This window comes from Netta rufina (assembly GCF_964035555.1).
Source record: "Netta rufina genome assembly, chromosome: 4".
Classification (NCBI taxonomy): Eukaryota; Metazoa; Chordata; class Aves; order Anseriformes; family Anatidae; genus Netta; species Netta rufina.
The window spans coordinates 52,833,121-52,855,998 of NC_140127.1; the positions used below are offsets into that span (position 1 = coordinate 52,833,121).

At 55.4% G+C, this 22,878-nt stretch overlaps 1 protein-coding gene across 1 annotated transcript; it reads left to right on the top strand.

Moving 5' to 3' along the window:
- Nucleotides 1-6,144: 6,144 nt before the first annotated feature.
- On the top strand, nucleotides 6,145-20,285 carry LOC311209262 (maestro heat-like repeat-containing protein family member 2B; the record flags this gene model as incomplete). Its single annotated transcript, XM_084286526.1, has 38 exons — nucleotides 6,145-6,285; nucleotides 6,418-6,583; nucleotides 6,797-6,895; nucleotides 7,392-7,543; nucleotides 7,964-8,107; nucleotides 8,462-8,554; nucleotides 8,847-8,916; nucleotides 9,028-9,141; nucleotides 9,228-9,301; nucleotides 9,547-9,666; nucleotides 9,804-9,911; nucleotides 10,248-10,410; nucleotides 10,533-10,715; nucleotides 11,097-11,149; nucleotides 11,286-11,393; nucleotides 11,683-11,802; nucleotides 11,934-12,056; nucleotides 12,162-12,317; nucleotides 12,550-12,672; nucleotides 12,958-13,037; nucleotides 13,231-13,369; nucleotides 13,483-13,575; nucleotides 13,910-14,014; nucleotides 14,237-14,360; nucleotides 14,703-14,815; nucleotides 14,904-15,056; nucleotides 15,301-15,455; nucleotides 15,687-15,849; nucleotides 16,135-16,322; nucleotides 16,582-16,719; nucleotides 16,917-17,028; nucleotides 17,238-17,381; nucleotides 17,667-17,849; nucleotides 17,993-18,145; nucleotides 18,629-18,751; nucleotides 18,986-19,088; nucleotides 19,651-19,685; nucleotides 20,196-20,285. The coding sequence occupies 38 exons, from the start codon at nucleotides 6,145-6,147 to the stop codon at nucleotides 20,283-20,285; spliced, it is 4,704 nt and encodes a 1,567-aa protein (XP_084142652.1).
- Nucleotides 20,286-22,878: the final 2,593 nt, after the last annotated feature.

Genomic DNA, 22,878 nt, shown 5'->3' on the forward strand with positions numbered 1-22,878 from the left:
ACTTGAGGCCATTTCCTCTTGTCTTACCACTTGGTGCTTGGGAGAAGATGCTGTGGTCAGACAAATGTCTTCTTCTGTTGAGAGTCAAGCACCAGTGTGCCTAGTGTTAGGTGCAGCACAGATGGATCCACGGAGCGAATGTAAATTTATTTTACGATGTCATATTGAAACCTAGCAAGTAGTTCTACCAAAAGAAAGCTGTGACTCTTTGCTAGAGTAGAGTTTCAGATTACCTAAATGAAACCAGAACTTGTATGTTTTGAATGAAGAAAAATTTTAAATGCTGTCAAGTTACTTTGTACTAATTCGATCTGAGGACAGATATCCCTCATTTTGCGGAAATGAGGACAGCACCTAACATGGACCTGGAGCTCAAACCCCTCCTCCAGCTGAACACAAAATATTTATTTTGAGAATAAAGTGAACCAATTTTTGTAGTGTCAGGACTTTCAAGCCTTGTAGAATTCCTGATTGTTTGTAAATTCTTTGACAAGCTGCCTTTACTGACACTGCTATTAAGATGACTCAATGAATATGCTTTCCCCAAAGACAAATGTCATCTTAATAAAGATGAGATGACAGTGCTCTACCCTGTGCAGACACACTGCATTGTTGCAGTACTGTTAATCATAGCTTGGATTACTGAACTGTGTGCCAAGCAGAGAACACCAAGCTTGATTAATAGGAAGCTCTGCTGGAAGGAAGTAGAGGGGAGAGAAAAGACCCATTCCATTTATCTATGGAAGAAATGAATCTCAAACAGATTACTCAGTTGAGGGGAAAGAAAAAACAAACCGTCGAGATCCCAAAGATCCCAAAGCACTGAAAACAGGCAGGAAAGTATCTCCTCACTTCTGGTTCCAAGTCATAATCCACTAAAGCAGTAACAATGATCAAGAAGCCCACTGTTAGCACAACAGTTCAATGAGTACTACCAGTAGCATCACAAGGCAAAAGTGGAGTTGATTGTGTCCATTACCTGTGCAAAGGGATGTAAACATCTCTCTTCTGAAAACATCTGTATTATGGAAGCTGGCAGACTCCTGTAACACAAATTACTGTTATCTAAGTACAAACAATAGCAATGAAGATAAGAAGACTGCAGGTTTCCATTAGTAGAGTAGGAACGTGGCAAGCACTGAGCAATAAGGCAGCTGGGGAACCGAGCTACATAACCTTTCTGCCAGGCAGTGCATCTTAAAAGGCTTCAGGGTGTTCACAGTGGAGGAATAACATTTTTTTTTTCCTTTTTTTTCCCCAGTGATTGAGTAGAGGTCTCAGCAAATATTTGGAGGGTTCAACATCTATAAGACTACAGGAAAGTCCCAGGAACAGCACATAAAGAGAATGTGGGTGACAGGGAATAAAGCCTTTATGTTCAATCTCTTGAACAACAAGCTTGGGGTGGTCTTTGCCCTCAGTCTCTAAACCATTTGGGAAAGAATGATACACCAAACGTCTGCCAAGTATCCTCACAGGATATCCACCAAATACAACTGTCTCAAGGCCATCAGGTCTAAATCATTGAGAGATTTTTCAGTTATCACTTCCCAACACCAGAGGTGCACCACCCTTTCCAGCACGAGGTTTACCAGTGAAGAAAAATTGTGTTCATTTATTTGAATGCTGTTTCAAGCAAAGCTGCCCACAACCCATGCAGTCTTGCAATTACAAACTGAATTAACAGCACTAGACAAATGCACTATTTGTGGCACACAATATAGATCGATATGAAGAGTAAGTCAGAAAAACAAATGCTTCCAGTTTATATGTAACTTCACTTAGATTTAAGTCAACTAACATAAACAGATGGCTTTTAGGATGGCTCCAGCTTTAACTTTATGAACTCAAGTGAACAGAACTATGACATTTACTCACTATAGACTCAAATATACTCACTATTTTGTCAGTTATCACCTACTTTTGGAAGCCTCTACCACAACTAGATTCAGAAAAGGCAATAAGCAACCCCTCAGCATTTGGGTTATGCCAGGTAAGGCAGGCTGGCCACCTGTTCACGTTAATGGGAATTCACGCTAACAGGAATTGATGCAGAGTGGCTGTGGGCATGGACGGGGTTCCTTATACATCAAGGGAAAAGCCTTGGCAGCTCCCTACTGTAGTTTACCCTGGTAATCGCATGGGTACACACAACCATACCTGCTAACATCAGCCGTGACCGTCTGTCCCAGAGCTCCTACAGACTGCCAAGCTTCCCGCAGTCCCAATCTCCATTAACGAAGCTGGAGGTGAAGGAAGACGAGTTAAAAACCACCGACGCCAGCCCCACGCACACCCCCCAGCACCCCTTTAACAGCAAACATGCCGAGCCAGGAGGCAGGGACCCACCCAGCAGGGCGCTACCCACCTGCACACCCACCCCACGGGCTCCCCGGGGTGCCCCATGAGCCCTATGCCGGCCCCTGCCCCTGGCGGCGGGCACCGAGCTCCCCCGGGTGCCCCGGGGCCGTTGGGCTCGGGCCGGGGCTCGCCGCTCCTCAGCAGCAGGGAGCCGGGGTGCTGGGGGTGCCCTGCGGGGCCTGGGCCGGCCGGGAGGGGGCTGCAGGGGCCGGGCTGAGCCGCCCTTAAAGCCCGGGAGCTCCCCGGGCCGCCTGAGGGATTGCAGCCGCCATGGAGCCCGCCCTGGCAACGGCGGGGGTGGATCTGTGCGAGCCGTGAGCCCGTGACGGGACCTCGGAGGAAAAGCCCCATTTCTGGGCAGCGAGAGCTCACCCTGCGCCCCTTCCTGGTTTTGGGGCTTAGTGTTTGGTTTGGTTTGGTTTTGTGTTGTTTTCGGTGGTGGTGGTTTCTTTGTTTGTTTTGCTTTGTTTTCAACGTTTACATCCCCATACGGCACGAATTCTTGTAAACTCAACGTCTCCTTTTAAATTATAAATCTTTCATACACACATATTTTACTCCATCAAAACCACCTCCAGTTGTGGGGCTGGAAATTGCTGGATATCGACGCGTAACACCGGTTACCCACCCAGACAAGGCACTCACTGTTCATTTGCACTTGAAATTAACAAGGTGCTCTGAGAGCGTTTTAACCACCTCAACCTCGTTTTTTATTCCATCTTGATACACATAAATGGATCAGGCCTTTATTTACTTCCAGGCTTTTTAATGGTTTACAAACAGTTTTTGACACTATTCCTAATAGCTGAGCCATCACCTTGTCAAAAATCTACTTCATCCCCATAAACCTTGTTCCTGTTACATCCTGTTATGGGCAATGCTTAAATTCTGCTGAATAAAGGAAAACAGTAAAATCCCCCGTGATTCAGTTAAAATCTACGATGCCTGACAGCATGTCCTTTCCTGCATGTTGCCTGAGCATCTGCCACATGCAGAAGTCCTAGAAAGTTAAGTTCTTTAGACTCGCTTCTGCAGTAGGACTGCTCAAAAACTGACTAACCAGGATCTGGGGCTAGGTTGACAGTATGTTTAGTAAGGCTTAGCACAAATATAGCACACACACATTTTTAGAAATTGAGGCCCCAGACCTTTTGGGGAATGTTATATATGGAGTGGTAACTTGTGTCGAGAAAATGGTTGATATTAATAAAGAAGGGGGAGATGTGGGAGTGTGGCCATGGGGGTCAGCAAGCCCCATGTTTGATGGTAACATCAGACTCTTAACGATGAGGCCATCAGGAATGTAAAAGAGTTTAGAGGGAACAAGAAAGGGTGATACAGGAGACTTCATGCAGTCTCCGGTTTCTTGTTCTCCGTTAAGGCATGGAAGTTTCTGGGTGTTTGCTGTTGCTGTTATATTCAAAGTTGTTTGACCAATGAAAGGTTGTTTTTGAAAAGGACTGCTGTGGGGAGAAGGGTATATGAGGGGAGTCTGCCCTCAAGATAAAGAAGGCAACACGATGAAGTTATGTCATCAATAAAGAAGCAGAAAGAAGGAATGAAGAGGAACAGGCTAGCAGAACAGGGACCAGGACAAGAACAGGCACATTGATCGCCTCATGAAGATGGGTTCAGCCAGACTCAGCAAACCGCTCAGAGAAGCTCGCACAGAAAGTCGCTGGGAATGGCACACTGGAGCTGGAGAGAAGCTCAAGCTGAGAGAAGCGGAGCTGTGCACACAGCTGCCCCTCGCTGGTAAGCAGCTGCACATTATGGGGAATCATACGTCCTTAGAAACAAACTGTCCTGGTAACCTTACAGCTTATTCTCCTTTTTAACAATCGGACAGTTTATGATCCTGGAACATGGGACCAAATTGAGGTCAAGGTGTGGGACTCTGCTACTAAAGACAACAAGGTTGCAGTGGGACTGCTCAGCACCTGGCAAGCAATCTCTGAGGCCTTAAAGAGCCCTGTGGGACCACGGTCAGAAACGTGTGGTTTGCCAGACAGTGAGGGAGCTGTGGGCTCCTTTACTGATCCCACTGCTACGCCATCGGCCCCTCTGCTGCCACAGCCATCGAAGGCTTTTGCTGTTACGCCCCCTGCTGACCTGGACGTGCCTTTTGACCCTGGACTATTGGCCTTGAAAAGGAGACTGGTATGTTTTTATTCGATCTGGAAGATTAGGATACATAAGGCCCGAAGACCGAGTTGCTTGACAACTTAAAGCGAGACATATTGTTCAAAAGGAATGGAAAATGAAGACTTGTTTGCAATTAAGACAAGGAATGAAAAATGGAGACTGTTAAGTCATGGAACTTCAAGGATTGTTTGTTACCTTTTCTGATTGTATAGGCATACTTGGGTTTAGTATGTAAAGCAATGTTCTGTATATTTAGAATGTTTGATGTTCGTGTGTGTGTTAGTGGAGCGTAACCTCCCCACACACCCAGTGCTGTTTCCTTGCCTTTTATACCTTTTATAAATATTACAAAATTCAGATTGAGATGAGACTTCATTTATAACGAAGACTATTCAGGGGGATTGGACTAGAGGATCTCTGGAGGTCCCTTCCAGCCTCAGCCGTTCCGTGATTCTGGGATTCTGGGACAGGGGTGGCTCAGGCTGGCTGTGAGGAAAAGGTGCTGCACCGAGAGGGTGGTCGGGCTCTGGAAAAGGCTCCCCAGGGCAGTGGTCACAGCACCAAGCCTGCTGGAGTTCAAGAAGCGTTTGGACAATGCTCTTGGACACAGGCTCTGATTTTTTGGGTGGTCCTTTGGAGACTCAGGAGTTGGACTCAGCGATCCTCATGGGTCCCTTCCAACTCAGGACATTCTGTGATTCTATGACCCCAGTGGAGAAGTGGTGAAAGGTGACAACCAGACCAAGATACGGTAGGTTTGCCAGGATGGATTTCAAGTTTCCTCCTCAAGTCTACTTCAGCCATGAGCTAGGGACGGCCCTCTGTGTGGTAACAGGCCCTGGTGGTGATGTCACAGCGTATCCTTCCTGTATCCCTCCTATGTCCCTCTGCCGTGGGTGCCAGCTGTGGCCCAGTTGCTTGTGGGGCCTGTAGGAGGAGGACCCAGAGAGAGCATCGTGTCTATCTGGGGACATCCTGCTGCGATGGAGAGGCTGAGAGCCCTTAGCGGTGAGGGGCAGCGTGAGGGAGGTTGGGGGCTGAAGCAGGACCCTTCCCAGCAGGCTGCTCGGGGCTGCATCTCCTGCGGAGATTTCTCTCCCAACTGGCCAAGATCCTCGTCCCTACCAGCTCCAGCCCCCTGCAGCCAGCAGCACCGATGCCACCTGCTCAGTTCTTTCCTTCCTTCCAGGTGTGGGCTGCTGGCCCAGACGTAAACGTCGCCAGGGCAGAGGCAGGGTGCCAGGGCCTGTCCCTGAAGCAGCCCCGACCTCTGCCACTGTTGTGACTTTGCTAGAGCGCCTGCAAGACGAGGAGGTGAGCTGGGGGCTCCCCACCATGATGCAGCGGGGTTCCCTGGGGAGCAGGGGGAAACTGTGCCTGGCGGCACCTTTGCCCTCCTGGTTTTCTCCTTCAGAAGCCCCGGCACAGGGCAGTGCCCAGCCTGGAGCTTCTCAAGGAGCAGTCATTTGCCCAGGCCCCATCCCAAGGTCCCGTGGCTGCCCAAGCCCAGAGGCCAGGGGCTTTGTGTCCCTATTGCAGCTTCCCAGCCCCAGCAGCACATCCCTAGGCTCTGCAGAGCGAGGGCGGGCAGCTGGCGGCGCGCTGGGAAGAGGAGCAAAGCAAGTGCAACTGATCCCTATGGTGGTCTGTCCCCAGGGTGACAGAGCGCAGACTTACTGCGAGCTCGAGACCGTCTTGTGGGGAGATGACAGCTGCCTGCAGTGCGGTGTCGTGAACCGGCTGCTAGCAGAGGTGTCCTGGGACCTGACAGCTGACCAGGTGAGACGGTGCTCTTGGAAGGTGATGGGAGCAGCCTGCCAGGCATTGGAGGGCAATGCGGAGCAGCACAGAGGTTTTTCTGGCCTTGGGGCCCCACAGAGGCTCTTGAGCCAACCTGAGCCTCTTTTTCAGGGCGTGACAGAAGACACAAAGGTGGCTGCCAGCGACGTCCTGGTGGCTCTGGCCCGCTCCCACTTCAGCTTTGTGCTAGCCGAGCTCCTGGCCCAGCTGAATGCCCCAGGGCAGATCTCCAAGGAGTTCGTGCTCATCACTGTGGGCAAACTCCTCAGCACCAACGGTACGGTCCAGCACCGCCATCCTCCCTCCCTCCCTCCCTCCCTCCCTCCCTCCCGCTTTGGGCCAGGCTGGGCGAGCTGGGATAGAAAGGGATCCTTCCCCTCTCCACGCCAGCCGTGCTGAGCTGGGGGGCACCGTGGCTGCAGCGCCTCCTCCCTCGCTGCCAGTGCCGGCTGGGGGCTCTGACCGTGGCCACTCTCCGTTCTCTTCGCAGCCCTGCAGTGCATCCCCTTCATGCGCGTGGTGCTGTTGGGGCTGCGCACCGTGGTGGGCCAGTTAGGGAGCGGCCGGATCCTGCGTGCTGCCTGCGGTGGTGAGTGGACCCTGGGGAGGGGCAGGGGCAGGGGCAGGGGCAGGGCAGCCCCTGGCACCTCGCTCTGGTCTCAGAGCGGGCATGGTGGGCCTGAGCCCACAGTGCTGCCAGCCCTGGGCCATCCCAAAGCGTTGGGGGCACCTGGAAAGGGTGGGTGAAGGTTTCTGTGGGCTGGAGGTAAAGGTGCCCGGGAACTCCTGGGTCCCTTTGCTGCCTTCCTGGGCTTTCCCACCGGGTTCATGTGCCCTGATGGGCAAAACTTGGGGAAGGGAAGGGCAGGGGAAGGCTGCAGAGGAAAATGCTGGAGCCTGTGAGGAGACGGTGTCATGTGGAGGACAGAAACGGTGTGGCATTGTCATTGAGACACCTCGAGCACACAACTTGCCCTCGAACCTAGATCTGCTCCTGAGCTGAATGAACTGTGCTTCCAGCAGGCTGGCGGGGGGTGCTGCTCCCTTCCCTGCTCCAGGCTCCTTTTTCTCTTCTCTTGGTGCAGCTCTGGAGCAGTGGGCCAAAGTGGTCAACGTTTACATCTGCACCTGGAAAGGATGCTCCTTGCCTGCTACGGAGAAGGAGCAGCTGTACGAAAACCTTTCCCAGGTGTTCTGCTCTGTGGCAAGAAACTGGCTGGACTGCCAGGAGGAAGAGGTGAGAAGTGCTGCTTTCCCAGCTGGGGATGGCAGCAGGGATGTCCCCGCCTGTGCCTCTGTCTGTGCCCAGCGGGCTGGCTGCAAGAGGCCCCAGACTGGCTCTGTGCCTGGGGCTGGGGGCTCCCTGCGGGGAAGCAGCTGAAGCCCAGGGCATTTGGGCAGGCAGGGCGGGGGGTGAGGGGTGCGGAAAACCTCTCTGCCCTCCAGAGCAAGCCCATCTCCTGCAGGGCAGAAGGGCAAGGGGAATGGGAAGGGGGAGGGAGAGGGAGAGGGAGAGAGAGAGGGAGAGGGAGAGGGAGAGGGAGAGGGAGAGGGAGAGGGAGAGGGAGAGGGAGAGAAAAAGGGCAAGGGGAAGACCTCTCTGTGGGCAGGGCAGACCTTCAGCCTTTGACGCTGGGCCTCCCCGGTTCCTCTCCAGGACAAGCAAGCTGTCATCGGGGCCATGACTCCCTTGATGCGTGTCCTCCTGCACAAGGAGGAGCACCGGGAGCATGTCTGGGAGCAGCTCCTCTGGCTCCTGCACCAGTATCGGACGGTCCAAGATGCCTCCAGGGTGACCAAGGTGAGGTGTGGCGCAGGGCCTGGCACGGCCGTGGGGTCTGTGCAAGTGGCACAAGGGCTCAGGGATCTGTGGCATGCAGGGAGGAGCCAGGGAGCTCCCCTTAGAGAAACGTGCAACAGGGAGGTCAATGGAGATGCGAGGCTCCCTCGGCTCTTCAGGCAAGGGAAGAGCAACCATGATGGGGCCAGGAGGGAGCCAAGAGGCAGTGGGGCCCACCTCTGGGAGATGGGAGGCTTTGCTCCCACCTCCCTGGGGGCTGTTTGCACAGGGAGCTCTGTTGCTGTGCACAGTTGCTCCATTCGCAAGTGGCTTGACATGGCTTCGGCCCTTTCTTCCTCTCCTGTTCTCTTGCAGAGCCTCCTTTATTTCCTGGAGGCCCTGGAGCAAGTTCAGATCCCCGTCCCCAAGGGCAAGTGTCTTGCCATTAACAGCGTCGTGTACAGCGAGGTAAGGGGAGCCTGCACCCACACAGCCACAGCAATTCCCTCTTGGCTGAGTCTCGGGAGGACTCCAGAGCCCTGAGTCTTTGAATGCTGCTCAGCCTTGGCTCCTGGGTGGCTCCTGGGTACTCCAGACCTGTGCGTGTGTCCCTGGGGATGCTGTGGGGTGGGCTGGGTTTTGGCTGGGGGTCCTCTTGCCACGAGTGCCCAGGGAGATGAGAGCTGGCAGCGCCGTTTCTTTTCGGGCCCTTTCAATGCTGCTGGGACTTTCTCCACCATGTGGGACCTTGTTCCCACAGCTCACTGACGACACCAAAGAGCACAGCCAGGACCATAAGGCAGAGCTGAGCCAGTGCATCCTGCTGCAAGGTAAGGAGAGGAGCTGTGGCGATGCCCCATGGTGTCCCAGCAGCTCTCTCCCAAAGCTCAGAAATGGGGGTAAGCTGCTTGCTAATGCAGGATGGGATTTCCTCCCCACAGCTCGGATCTGCCCAGAGGAGACGATCCTGTTCCTGGAGTCCCAGCTGGGCCACGAGAGGGAGGCCATGCGCGTGGCAGCCCTGGGTCTGCTCGGTGCTCTGGCACGCTGTGACGGTCAGTACTGCGGGGTCAGGGCTTGGAGGGCTCTCTTCCGCCCTCTGGGCTGTGCCTCCACGCATGCCTCACTGGATCTCTTGCAGAGCCCGCGATGGCAGAGAAGCTGCCCCAGGTCGTGGAGGCTGTCAAGTTTGTGTGCAGGGACCCCAGCATCCAGGTGAGCTGCTTTGGGAAGGAACTGTGCCGTCAGGGTCAGGGTCGGGGTCGGGGTGGGAGAGAAACCTTTTCCCTCAGGGCAGAGGCAGAGCCTGGCAAGGCTGGACTAGAAGGGCTCTGACCTAGCCAGCCATTTCCCCGCTCCTTCATGTTTACCGGAAGGAGGGCTGATGGCCAGAGGTGACGCCGCTGCCAGCATGGGCAGGTCCCCGCGTCCCTGTGCTAACCACGCTTCACCCCTGGCAGGTGAGGAGGGCAGTTCTGCACTTCATCAGGGAGCTGCTCAGTGCCAATGCCCAGAGCTGCTCAGCGTGGGACGTTGTGGGCTACATCTTCAGCGAGTTCAGCCAGAGCTCGAGCAGAAGGGTAAGGACAGCGTGCAACATCTGCCCTTGGAGATCTGCTGCCAGGAGGCTGGCATGGGAGCCTGCTGGGGCCACACCTGAGCCTGGGGCAGGAACTGAGAGCAACCGGGGCGGGGGGTTCCCAATGTTGTCTTGCAGGCTGCAGGACTCCTGTCTGCCCAGGAAGCCCAGGAAGAAGGAGGTCTCCAAGGGCTGTGCATGGACGTCCTGGCGTCACTGGACATCTCTGTGAGAGGGATGGCCAAAGTAAGTCCTCCTCTGTCCTGCTGCTGCTCCTCTCCTCTCCTCTCCTCTCCTCTCCTCTCCTCTCCTCTCCTCTCCTCTCCTCTCCTCTCCTCTCCTCTCCTCTCCTCTCCTCTCCTCTCCTCTCCTCTCCTCTCCTCTCCTCTCCTCTCCTCTCCTCTCCTCTCCTCTCCTCTCCTCTCCTCTCCTCTCTTCAGGCCATTTGTTCCTAGCCCCCTTTGCACACCTGAAAGCTCCCCCCCAGCATGCTCTGAAGTGCTCCGGGAGATGCACACCATCCTCCCCATCTCTGAGCTGAGGCAGAAATGCTGACGGGCTGAATTGTCTCATTGCCTACAGCTCCTGTGGCCGAGGCTGCTGATCTATGTGATGCCAGCCAAGTACACGGGCATGCTGATCCCCCTCTCACGCTGTCTCCGCGCCCTGGCTGAGAGCAATGAGCTGACAGCAGGGCACGAGCATCACGAACTGGATCCCGATGTCCTCAGCTCCCTGTTGCAAGGTAGGAGTAGCAACTCCCCCAATGAGCTCTGCTGACCTCTGGGTCTGCGTCCTGCAGGGACGGCAGCGTGGCAGGGCACGGTGTGGCTCGGCATCTCACCCAGCATTTCTTTCTCCCCGCAGAGACAACGCTGACTCCGCACAACTTGCTGGCTCGCCTGCTGGTGGTGGCGGGGTCTCCTTTTGCGGGCAGTGAACTCCAAGCTGCTGCCTTGCTGGTGATGCAGAGCCTCCACAGCAGGATCCACGGAGCTGTGGGGGCCACGTGGAACACCGAGATTCCCCTGCTGCTGCAGTACCTCCAAGGTAAAGTGCTGCTGGGGAGGGGGAGGGAGGGCAAGGCAAGTCAGCTTCCCAGCATGGCTAAGGGGAATCCCCGCCTGGTGCCCAGTGCTTGTTCTGCTGCTGTTTCGTTTCCCTGCCAGGGAGCCAGCACTGAAGCTGGGGGAAGCAGTCCCACAGCGATCCATTCATCCCGGTGCATGGATGGGGCCCTTCCCGTCCCCTTGGACAGCGTGCTGGTCCTGGTGGCACCTCCATGGCCCTGCTGGGGCGGTGCTTGTGGGGAGGGACGGACGGCTGCCTCTGGAGCAGGTGCAGCCACCAGCTTCCCTGGGCCAGGCCAGCTTTGCAGCAGCTCTTCTGTTGTGGCTTGGTCCCAAGCAAGGTTTTTTGTCTTCTTTCTAGGAGGAAAGGGGAACATCCCAGACGCTGCCGAGTGGGAGCGCCGTCTGCTTCAGGTACTGCCTGCTCTCCTCACACGGGCCACAGCTCTCGTGGAAGGCCACTCTGGCGTGGCCGTGTGCCTTGGCACTGCCTCTTCCTGCTTGTCAAAGGCCAAGAACCATTCGCTTCCTCTCCTGTTCTCTCCTGCAGTTCCTGAGGGCATCCCTGGAAACCATCGGGGATGACGCCTGGACCAAGCACCTGAGCTGTGTGCTGAGCCAGCGGCTGGACAGCTCTCCCAGCAGCTCTGGGGAGAAGGTCGGTTCCCTGCCCGGCTCTCCCCTGGCAGCGCAGCCACGGGGCCCCTGCCCACGTGCGGGGCTGGGGCTGGGGCTGCAGGCGGTGCTCTGCCCACGAGGGCTGTCTGCGCTGCTTCCCCGGCCCTTGCCCCCCGCGGCCTTTCCCTCCGTGCTGAGCGGGGCTGGCGAAAGCCCATCCCTGCGTCCGGGCTCGGCTGCTCCCCGTGCACTGGTGCCTGTCCTGCTCTGGCCCCGTTGCAGCACGCCAGGCTGTTGCTGCATCTCGGGCTCGGCTTTTTCCCTTGCAGGCTTTCCTGTACAAGGCTCTTGGGACAACGCTGGGAGCTTGTCAGGAACTCCCACACGTCCAAGAGAACCTGCTGCAACATCTGACGAGAGCACAACCTGAGGAGCCATCTGAGGCCCAGGTGAGCTTCCCTGCTCTGTCCCTGGGCCCTGCTCCAGGCCTTTTCCAGCTCCTCATCGCTGCCCACCACTGTGGCTGGCCATGTCTGAACGGCTGGGCCTGTGCCAACTGCCCCTCGCTGTTTTGTTGCAGGGAATCATTTCTCTCGTCTGCCAAGCCGCCGACAGCCACTTTGGCCTGGTCTTGGAGACATTGACAACATTTGCTGCCACCTCGTGCAGTGTCCGGGGCTTGAGGGTTTCCAGTCGCAGGAAGGTGAGGTGTTTGGGGTTTCACTCCCTGGCTTTCTTCCACCTGCTTTTCATCGTGGGCTGTGGGGGGCCATCGGGCGGACGTCTCACAGCATCTCTCGCAACGCAGATGACCCAGGCCAGCAGGAGAGCTGAGGCCACTTGCAGTGCTGTCATGCTCGCCCACAGCAGCATGGCACTGCGTGCCTCCAAGGAACAACTGCTCGCCCACGTGGAGGCAGACATCACGGGCAACATCCTGCTGCTCTCCATCTCCAGCAGCCAGGTGAGAGCTCGGGGCGTGCAGGGGCAGGGCTGCTGGGTGCCCCAGCTCCAAGCCCTCCGTGCTAGGGCATCCTGAGCCAGGCCATCTCTTTCTAAAGGTGCCCCGAGGAATGGTTTGTCCCAGCAGGAAGATCCAAGCCCTTCCCCTAGATTTCCCCCGTGTGCACATGTTCCTCTCGCAGCCCGTAGGCCTTCCTCCAGTTCAAAGGGTTTTTTTCTCTCTTGGTCCCCAGAACTTGCAGACCAATCTTGCTCTGGTGCAGAGCATCCTTGAGGTCGGCTGTGCCATCCAAGCTGTGGGGAACTTGGGCAGCTTCCATCCTGTCCTGAAGCACAAGCTGCTGATGATCCTGCAGGTGAGTGCCCAGAGCCAGGGCTGTCTTGCAGGGGAGTTTGGGGCCATGCCAGGGGGCAGGAAGGTCTCCCTCCTGAGCTCCTACAGCCGTGTCCCCAGCTGGGCCCTTGGGTGCTGGCAGTCCGTGGCCATGGCTGGGCAGCTGCTGGGGAGCTGCTCCATCCTGCAGCGCCCCTGTGGGAGCTGCGGGAGCGCTGCAGCCAGTGTCTGGCAGTAGTGCCCGTCCCCGGGCAGGGTGCGAGAGCTCTCCTGTGCCCAATGCCCACTTGGCAAATTTCTCTTGCAGAACTTGATGAAGACGACTCTCTGGGACTTCCCGGCAGCGTCACTGCACCTGAAGGTGATTCTGGCCCTGGAGCAGTGGAGGTAAGAGCGAGGAGCTGCGGGGGCTGTGAGGCGGGATGACGTTCCTCCTGTCGGGGAGCTCCCGAAGAGCAGCACTCCCTGCCACAGCCTAGGCTGGTTGGATTTGGGGCTGTCGATGAGGACAAGCCCAGATGCCATGCGACCCTCTCTGGAGAACGCTAGGAACTTCTCTTTTTTGGCTTCCCCTTGCCAGCAAGCTGGAGATCTTGTTCAGCAGCAAGGAAATTTGCAGCCTGCTGTCTGACTGCTGCCGGGCCATCCTGCCACTTCCTTCAGCGGCTGAGCAGATTGGGGAGATCGGGAACGCAGAGGAGGCAGTGCTGCAGCTCCAGGTAACTTGCTGTCCCTTCCCTGCCCACCTCTCGGTCAGGACCCCTCCCCAGCACAAGCTGTGTGCTGGCAGCAGCCGTGATCCTGCATCTCCGTCCCTCTCCTCCGCTTTCAGTCTCTGCACATGGCCACGAAGGCTCTGGGCCGGCTCATGGCAGTCCTGCTCAAGACAAAGCCGAGCCCTGTCCACTTCGTAGACATCGCCGAGGTGAGTATCCATGGGGTGATGGGGCAAGCATCCCTCCTGCCACCAGTGGGGACCCTGGGGAGTTAGCAGAGGAGCAGGAACCTCCTGCTGCCACGCCAGGTTTTTGTGAGCTCAGGGAGGCAAAGAAGTGGGCCCTGCAGGGGGGAAAGCCAAGAGGCAGCCCCTGGCTGGCTGCAGCAGGGAAAAGCTCCTGGGTGGGAGCAGGTGCGTCTGAAGAGAGTGGGGCAGTGCCGCAGGGCAGGCCCTCAGGGAAAGTGCCAGGAAGGGAGGGAAATGGAGAGGGATGGCGGGCAGGGAAAGATGCCCCTTGGCAGACAGAGCTGCTCTGCCCCAGGTCCTGTGGTTCTGGCTCTCCTCGGACGATCTGTGGGTGTGCAAGAGGGCCCTGCAGGTCTGCGCCCAGCTGCTGGAGGACTGCAGAGATGGAGTCGCTTTTCAGGTGAGGAAGGATGCCCACCGTGTGCCCCCTGCTCCCTCCCCAACCACCTGCAAGGGCCTGGCAGGGCAGCTCTGCCCAGCTGTGCACGGGCTGTGGGGTCCCCCAGCGCAGCGCTCTGGGGTGGCCCCTCTGCCCAGTCCTGGCCTGAGCAGGGCGCGGGTGGGAGACGCAAGGGAGTGCTGGGGCCACCTCCAGCCCTTGTTCTTCCTCTCGCCCCTGCAGACAAGAGGTGCCTACCTGCCGTTTGGCGCCTTGGCGGGCTTGCTGGGGCCTCTGACCTGTGAGCCCACGACCAGCTCTCGCCAGCTGGCCGCTGCCTGCCTCAGCTCCCTTCTCCACATCCAAGGTGAGTGTGAGTAGAGCAGGCGCCTGCCGGCCCTCTGCCCCGCCTGGCCCTACCGGGATCCCGCCAGGAGGGAGAGGAGAGGCACGGTGCTCGGCTGCTGTCCTGTCCCCACCCTGTTCATCCTCCACCTCCCCAGGCACCTGGGGAGGGATCCTGGCAGAGGGCCACCCAGTGCCACCTGCCAGCAGCGTTTCCTGCAGCCGGGGGCACTCAGAACCTGGCAAGGGCCATCCCGCTGCAGCAAGTTCAAGACTGACCCCCCTGGCCCCTTCAGCAAAGGCTGGGAAGGGAAGTTCAGTTGCCCTAAGTGGGACTCCCCTTTTCTCCCCGTGCTCGTTCCAGCCAAGGCCACGAACAGGGTGTTGGAGACAGACGACCCGGTGAGCTTGTGTGAGGGGCTGAGTGCTCGCAGCGACACCTCTCAGCAGCTCCAGACCTCCATCCAAATTGCAGAGGTAAAGAGTGCCCTCAAGCTTGCCTTATGTTCTGAAGAGCTGGAGCGGAGCCGTGATGGGATCTCTCCTGTTTCTTGCATCTTTCCAGATTGTTTGCAAAAACTTCCCCAAAGAACAGGCCGCACACTTCATGAATGCCATCCAGGAGCCCTTCCGGCATGCCAGAGGAAGCCGCGTGCGTGCTGCAGGCAACTGGATGCTCACCTTTCTGGAAACATGTGGCAAGGACATTGGTCCAGACGTAAGAGACATTTTGCCATGCCTTGGACTTTCTCGCTTTGGCTGTCGCACCACACATCTTGCCGTTTGTGTGCTAAAGAAGCTCTCGGTGCAGAGTCAGGGCTCGGGCAGGGTGCTAGGGGTGAAATTTCGCCTTAGAGCGTGAAAGCGTGGCAAGGGAGCAGGCATGGCTCATGGGCTGAACGTCCATGTTCCCGGAGAAGCGAGGACGTGCCAAGACGTTCTTTCTCCCCTGCTTCTTTCAGGTGCAAGGAATCCTCTCTGTCCTGCACACCTGCACAGAGTCCATGCTGGAGCCCTCATTCATGTACTTCGTGCACCATGCGGTGCTGATCCTGGCCCGCCATCACCAGGAGCTCACAATGAACGTCATCCTCCAGAAGTTTGTGCCTATGGACAGGTACATGCGCTCCTCCCTTTCCTGCTGGGCTCAGAGAGCCGTAGCTTGCCTCCCCTCCCCTAGGGCGATCCAAGGGGAGCAGCAGCTCCTTCTCCTCCACCCAAATGTCGGAGGTGTGCTTGTACCGCTGGGAGGAACCGGGCATCTTCAGCCCGGCTGCTGAAGAAGCGTGAGGTGAAGGCATCCCAGGTAACAGAGCATACGGGCTCATGGTTGCACATCTCTTGGCAGAAACACACTGGAGCTGTGGAGGACTCTGGGGAGAGACAGCATTGGCATCGGTGTGCTGAAGTGCTTAGCGAGGAAGCTGAGGAGAGTGGGAGACGACAGCTCCCAGCCCAGCTCGTCCAGTCGCAGCTTGCACGCCCAGCAGCCTTCTCCGGAGTCCTTGATTGTACGTTCAGTGGCAGAGACTTTGTGTCTGCTCCCCCACTCCCAGTGCGAGGGCAAGGCGTTGGGTGCCCTTTGCAAGCGTCTCTGGACACTGCCAGGACACTGCTGCAGTGTCTCAGTGGTAGCAGCTCGGGACGGCCGGGACAGCCGCTGCTCCCAGGCTGCAAGGCTGTCCTGGAGACGGGGCGTGCAGGCAGTAGAAGTGCCCCAGGCAGCCAGCGGGCCGGGGCTGGTGGCAAAGCTCTTGTTTAACGGCTGCTTCTCGGGTGGTCTCATTTCCCTGCAGGTCACCTGTGCCATCTCCGAAATGGTGTCCGTGCAGTCCAAGGAGGGGGTCCAGAGCTTGCTTCCCTCTCTCCTCCCTGGGCTCCTGCTGCAGCTCAGCAAGGCACTGGGGGAAGAGATGCTGTTTGCGCCCCTCAGCCCCTGGAGAGGGCACGCTGAGGATCAGCGGCAAGAGGGCAACGTGTGCAGGTCAGGAGCAGGAGGGGCAGGGCAAGGGGGGCTTGAATTGCCTAGCCAAGCATGGTTGGTTGTTTCCTGTCCTGCTTCCTAGGCGGGAGGCCACTCGAGGCTGCAGATTTGCTTTTTTCCTCCCATCCCTGTTTGTTTGGAGCTTGGGATGAGTGAAGAAGCGGCTTGTAAAGCTGCTGAGCATTCTTGCTCTGCTAAGTCTTCCCCTGCGGAACACTGCTCTGATCTGAGACTTCTCTGGCTCTTGCTCTTTCCCCAGGCCTTTTTGCGAGACTCTCATGTCAGTGCTGAGCAAATGCGCTGAGAAGAACTGGCTGACGCCGTTCTGGAGGCAGAAAATGTCGGCGCTGCTGGAGAGCCCCCGCACTTATGCCGAGGGCATGTGCCTCCTGACAAGGTGAGAGCCCCAGGGCAGCATCTCGCCTTCCTCTCGGTGGCTGCGCCCAGGGGAACGGCTGCCGGGGCCCTTTCCTGCGTGCTCGGGGAGCTCTGTGCAGGGCAGAGCAGCGCCTGTGCTGGAGGAGGGGAAGTCCGCGGTGGCAGCCTGCAGCCTTCCCACTTGACCGGGCGTTGCCCCTTGTGCTCTTTGTGCAGTGTCCTGGTCCGTGCCCAGCTCATCTCCCGGGAGCTGATTGAGATCTTCTCCCAGTGGCTGCACTGCCCATCAGCAAACCTGCAGCTGACGGCCATGGCGTTCTTTGCTGAGGTGAGGCAGTAGGAGGGCAGGGGGGCTCCCCAGGGCTTTTCTGAAAGAGATTGCTGCTTGGGCTGCCTCTTGCTGTGGGGAGAGATGAGAAGAAAGCGTCCCCATCGAGACTCCTTTGTCCGAAAGCTCCTTTGTCCGAAGCCTGCTTGTGTGCTGTGCCTGGGCTGAGGTTGTGTCCTGACTCTCGTGGCTGTGTTGCTCTGTTGCAGCTGATGAAGGAGCCGCCTCTTGAGAAGAGGAACATCCTGAAGACTCTGCATGTCTTGGCTGAGAAAGCACACCACCGAAGCAGCACCATAAGGCAGCTGGCAGCGAGAGCTCTGGGCAACGCAGCCGGCAGCATGCCCGTGGAGGTGAGACGGATTTCCCTGCGCTCTGACTGCAGGGATATTCCCCTCCCTAGCAAGACCCCGGGGGAGAGCTGCTTCAAGGGCCTGGACAGAGCGGCAAAGGCAAAAGCAGGGCTCCTTCCTAAGGCCACGCTCCTTTCCCTGATGCCAGCAGGGCTGCCGAGGGCAAATTGGGTTCCAAATGTCAGAGGAACAGTGCTTTGGATCAGAGCTGTCAGCCACGGAAAGAAAGAGCAGCCCTTGGAGGCAGGGAGAGCCCTAAGTCTGTGCACGTCTGTGGCTTTGCAGGTGCAGAAGCACGGGAGACAAGTTGTCCAGGTGCTGCAACAGAGCCTGGCGGACACTGCCTGTCCCGAGGTGGTTGCAGAAAGCATGCTGGCGCTAGCTGAGCTCGTGAGGGTGCTGCAGGTGGTGAACTTGGGATCGGCCTTTGAAGACATCGCCAGGTCCACCAAGATGTTCTTCGAGTCTGTGAGTGAACCCAGCTCTTCCTGCCGCTGCTCTGAGAAGCGTGGGGTGGGCAGGGGCCTGCACGCGCCGCCTGGACAGCCTCTGCTGGCTGAGTGTCTGCTTCGGCCTCGTTACCCAGCTGACAAACGGCTTTCTGGTTGCAGGAAGAAGAGTGCCTTCGCTACTCGGCCTTGCGCCTCTATTCAGTCCTGGCCTCCTCAGCCTCGAGCAAGCGGTCGTTCTTTGCCGGAGAAGTGGCGGAAACATGGGTCAGCCTTTTCCTGCACCTCCGGGATCCCGACTTTGCAGTTGCCAGCGTAAGTGCCCTTGGAGCTTGCTCCCAAAGCCCCAGAAAGCTGCGTGGCCACGGCCAAGGCGTTCTGCCACTCCTGCCTGCTCAGCGGCTGCCGGGCGTCTCTGCAGATCCCCCCTAAAAGTGTTCCAGCGAGCCTTCCGCTGTGCTGCCCAGGGCAGTCTTGCCAGCATCGCTGGCAGGACCATCTCAGGCCTCTGGGCCCTTTTGCTGGCCACGTGCCTTCGTGCCTGCCTTTGCCTCCCGGAGCTGGTGCTCCCCTGGGAGCGGGCAGTGGGGAGCAAGCCCACGGATTCGGCCGCCAGGCATCAGGACTGGGTCGGGTGCCGGCCTAAGGGATGGAGCAGGTCCCCTCTGCTGCCGCCAGTGCCAGCGAGTGCCCCTCGGGCAGACCCCGCCAGGTGGAGCTCAGCAGCACATGGCTGGCTCCCTGGGCAGGTCCCAGACGCTGCTGGAGGAGGAATGACGGCACAACTCTCTTTTTCAGATGTGCAAGATCACCTTCAGTCTCTGTGTTCCATTTATGGGGCTGAGGCAGCCACAGGAGATCATCTCTCTCTCCGAGAGGCTGGGTGCACGAGAGCTGCAGGATGCGCTCTGCAGTTACCTGGTAAGTAAGCTGTGCTCCAGCGAGACGTCAGGGCCCTGCGGCCCTGCCCTGGCTCCCTCAGGGAAGCGTGCGGTGATGCACGTGGGGCTGGCCGGGACTGGGACATGGCCATCCCTCCTGGCCACCCACTGCCTCTCACCTTCCCCCTGCAGCCCACCCAGCCAGCTGGCTGAGGGGCAACAGAAGGCATCTTTTTGGACCCCCGTGAACTTGTGCCTTCCTGTCTTGCCCTAGGCCAGAAACGCCCCCCCCATGTTGGAGAGGCTCCGTACCGTAGCCAGGAGAGGCTGCCTAGAGAACGGTCAGAGGCTGCACACATCGACCTTCGAAACCCTTGGTGAGAGCCCGCACTGGAACTTACCACTCCCTTTCCTGACCAGAGAGCTGTAGGGGCCTCTGCTCTCTCTTTCCTCTTTCCTCCGGGCCCTGCCTTTGCAGAACAGGGCAGACACCGTGCTGTGTCCCATGGGCTGAAGATGGGGTAGACAGGGACACAGGGCTTTGCCTTGCAACCTGCCTCCAAGTTCCTTCAAAAGCTTGAGCAACCATCAGGGAGTGATCTGGAGAGCCTTGCACAGTGGCTCCCCAAGCATGTGTCCCAGCTGGAGGGCAGGGCTGGAAGCCAGGGCTGTGGAGCGGTGCTCTGATGGTTGCCTCTTTGCTCTGTACTTTAGCTGACATCCTGGCAAGGAGAAGGAAATGAGGCTCCGACAGAGAGCAGGTTGCTTCACATGGGGCTGAGCTCCGGATCCGTGGGGCTGGGCAGAGGTCAGAGCCCAGAAGCAGCCCGGCAAATGCCCAGCACCAGGGGCTGGCCGGCCAGGGGGGAGCAGCTCCAGGGTGGCAGGGGGCACAGCTGCCTGGGCTGGCTGCTCACAGCTCTGTCTGTCTTGTTGCAGCTTTCCAGGGCCCAAGCAGCACTGAGGACACCCGAGTACGGAGAAGGCAGACAAGGCCCTCTGTGACTGTGGCACACTTTGGCAATAAAACTCTGTACATGTACGTGGTCTCACCGCTCGCTGTGTCCTTGGGGAAATCCAACTCAACGTGGCCTCCCCTCTGTGGACAAAGGGTCTTTTTTGTAGGGCCCGGGGGGCACGTTGGGGCCTGTGGGGAAAAGCCTGGCAGGATGCACAAATGGGTTCTGAAGGAGTTGGTGGACCTAACCATGAGGCCTCCCAGGATTATCCATCAAACGTCACCATGATCAGGAGAGGCTGCTGACAAACGGGAGAAAGCAAACGTTGCCCCTCCAAATTGGTTTCTTCCCTTAAAAAGAGACTTAACTTCCTTAACTTCCCTGAAAAAGAAACTGCTTGCCACTTCTGTTCCCAACGTGTACATTTCATGAGAAGTGCAGAGAACGTATACTACTATAACCTGGATCTTAACTTTTTCCCCCAGGTTTCACTAAAGAGCCCTTTGCACCCTTTGCACATTCCAGGAACTCATCTTGGGCATCTTTGGAAAACTGCTCTCCAAACCAGTTCTCAACATGTGCTTCTGGGATGGTTTTACCCGGGTGGGCAGCTGAGCTCCACCACAACCGCTCTCTCACTCCCCCTCCTCAAAGAGGAATAGGGAGAAAAGAGGATGCAAAGGGCTTGAGGGCTGAGATAAGGACGGGGAGATTGCTCAACAATGATCATGACAGGCAAAACAGAGTAGGGAGACAGTCACATTTATTGCCTATTCCTAACAAGCTAGAGAAGCGAGAAACAAAGGAAAGAACCCCAAAATGCCATCCACCCTCTTCCACCTCCTCCCCCCAAGCAGCGCAGGGAATGGGGGCTGTGGTCAGTCTATGGCACTTCATTCACTGCTCCTTCTTGGTCACTCTTGTCCTCTGTGCTGTGGAGTCGCTCCCATGGGATGCCATCCTTCCCAAACTCATACTGTGGGGGCTTTGGTTTTAAGAATCTTGGTGCTCTGAACAAGAGAACTAGGTGGGGAAACAAGATTTTATACATATCTATGAGTAGGCAAAATTGCATTAAAAAATCTCTCCATCATCAATTTCAGCTCATAACAAAACTGCAGAAAATATACACAGGAGACTCCAAACTTCATCTTTACCGCACAGGTCAAAAATGGGGCAACAATGCTAAAATCAGAAGAATAGCTGCCCAGGATCAGACCAAAGGTTCATCTGCTCCGCTGTTCTGTACCCAACAGCAGCAAAAAGCAGTTGTCTAGAGAACAGAATAAAAATAGGACAAGCACATAATACCTCCCCTAGGTACCTTCCTGCTATTCAAGCCATTTGCAGCTCAGGACTCTTTGAGCCACCCGTGGTATTTTATGTGACATACTTCTCATTGGACTTCTATTCCAAGAATTATTCCAAACTCTGCTTAAACCCATGGAAACTTTTAACATACACCAGCATCTACAGCAAAGATTCTTCATATTGTCTGAAGAGCAATTTATTTGCTTTGAGCCTCTTCCGTCTGATGTAGGTTCCTCACATTCCTTTCTATCGCAATAGACAATTTAGTCTGTTAGGTTATTAGTCTCTAAACACTATGCCTATGCCTGTGGTGATTTTGGAGACCTTGCATCTCCACTAAGACTTATTTTTTCCAGGATAGAAAGTCCTATTATATACATGTGCTCGTTTTATTGTGTCCCTCCCATATTGTATACTTTTGGAGATGGGGGGAATTAGAAACATAGTTTTAACGATGTTGGGAAACCATGGAACCAGTGGCATGGAAGTTTTAGTTTTTTACTCCTTCCTGCTTTTTCATTTATTTATTTATTTATTTATTGAATGCTATGCATTGAATGGATACTTTTATGGAAACTGTCAATAATGGGGAACAAGGCCTTGCTCCTGAGTGGCACATGCCAGCTCAGAGTCAATCTGCCTGTGTTTGAAACAAGGACTCTTTTTCCTGTGTGCATCATTTACCTGCACTGATTTTATCTGCCGTTTTATTGACTGGTCACTCAGTCTTACAAGGTCTTTCTGACCTCATTTCTAACACCTTCCCTCATCCTCACTACTCTGAATGTCTTCATATATAAGCAAACTATTTTATCTCATTGCTTCTCTCCCTTTCCAGGTAGTTGCTGAACACAAAAGAAAATGCCAATGTGAATTACTGGAGAATTCCACTGGTGACTTCCCATTACAGCTTCCCTTCCTATCTTCTCATCAATCATTCTTCCATGCAGTGACATTTTTATCCCCATTGTTTTGAAATTACAGTCCAAATATGGTAAAATATAGAAAGGCAAAAAGACCCAAATCTGCCAATAAGGCTAATGCCCACAGACTTCTTGTCGTTGCCGATTTGTGAAATGTTGAATTTCCCAAAGAAATCAAGAAACCCCAAACATTTGATTTTTCAAATGAAATGGCAGGTGCAGACAACGAACGTATCAAAACCTAAAATACCTGTTCATGTGACTTTCCTATCATCCAAGTCTTTCACCTCTTTCACCTGCTAGAAGAGATTTTTCATGACTTTTCACTCACAAGAACTTGCATTTAATAGGCTGTGAACTTGTTCATAATGAGTGATCAATATATAATTTACTTGAAGTAAATAAGACATTGTTAATGTTAGCTACCAGAACGCCATGTGTAATATAGACATCTGCATTTAGCATCATGTTCTTGACCCTTTGTGTTGTTGCTCTGTTGTGGTAGCTCTGTCAGACATACTAGATTAAACCTATGAGGAACGATACCATTTTTATCTGACCCAACACAGGTTGCAAAATTTATCTGTAAATAGATGTATTTATATAGCAACAGAAAATTAGTAACAGAACAAAGACATCAAGGGTTTTTTCTCTTGTTAATTTCTGTGTGAGTTAACCGTGGTTTAATAGATCTGAATTTGAAAGCAAGTTTTGTTGCAGAATTTTTCAGAAATATGATAGTTCAAAACTGAGAGTCACTGTAATGTTTTGGTGGCTCAAAGATGTCTTTGTTTTGCTTTTAAAGCATTTAACAAGAACTGTGTCTTAAATTTAAAGCCTTCAAGGAGATACTGTGGGAAAAGACATATGAGAACTACTTTAAATTCCATTTTTTCTTGTATGCCATTCCTTCATGTTGATGCATTACACTTACTATAAATTTCTGAAATATTCTTTGGTATTTTGATTAGGGT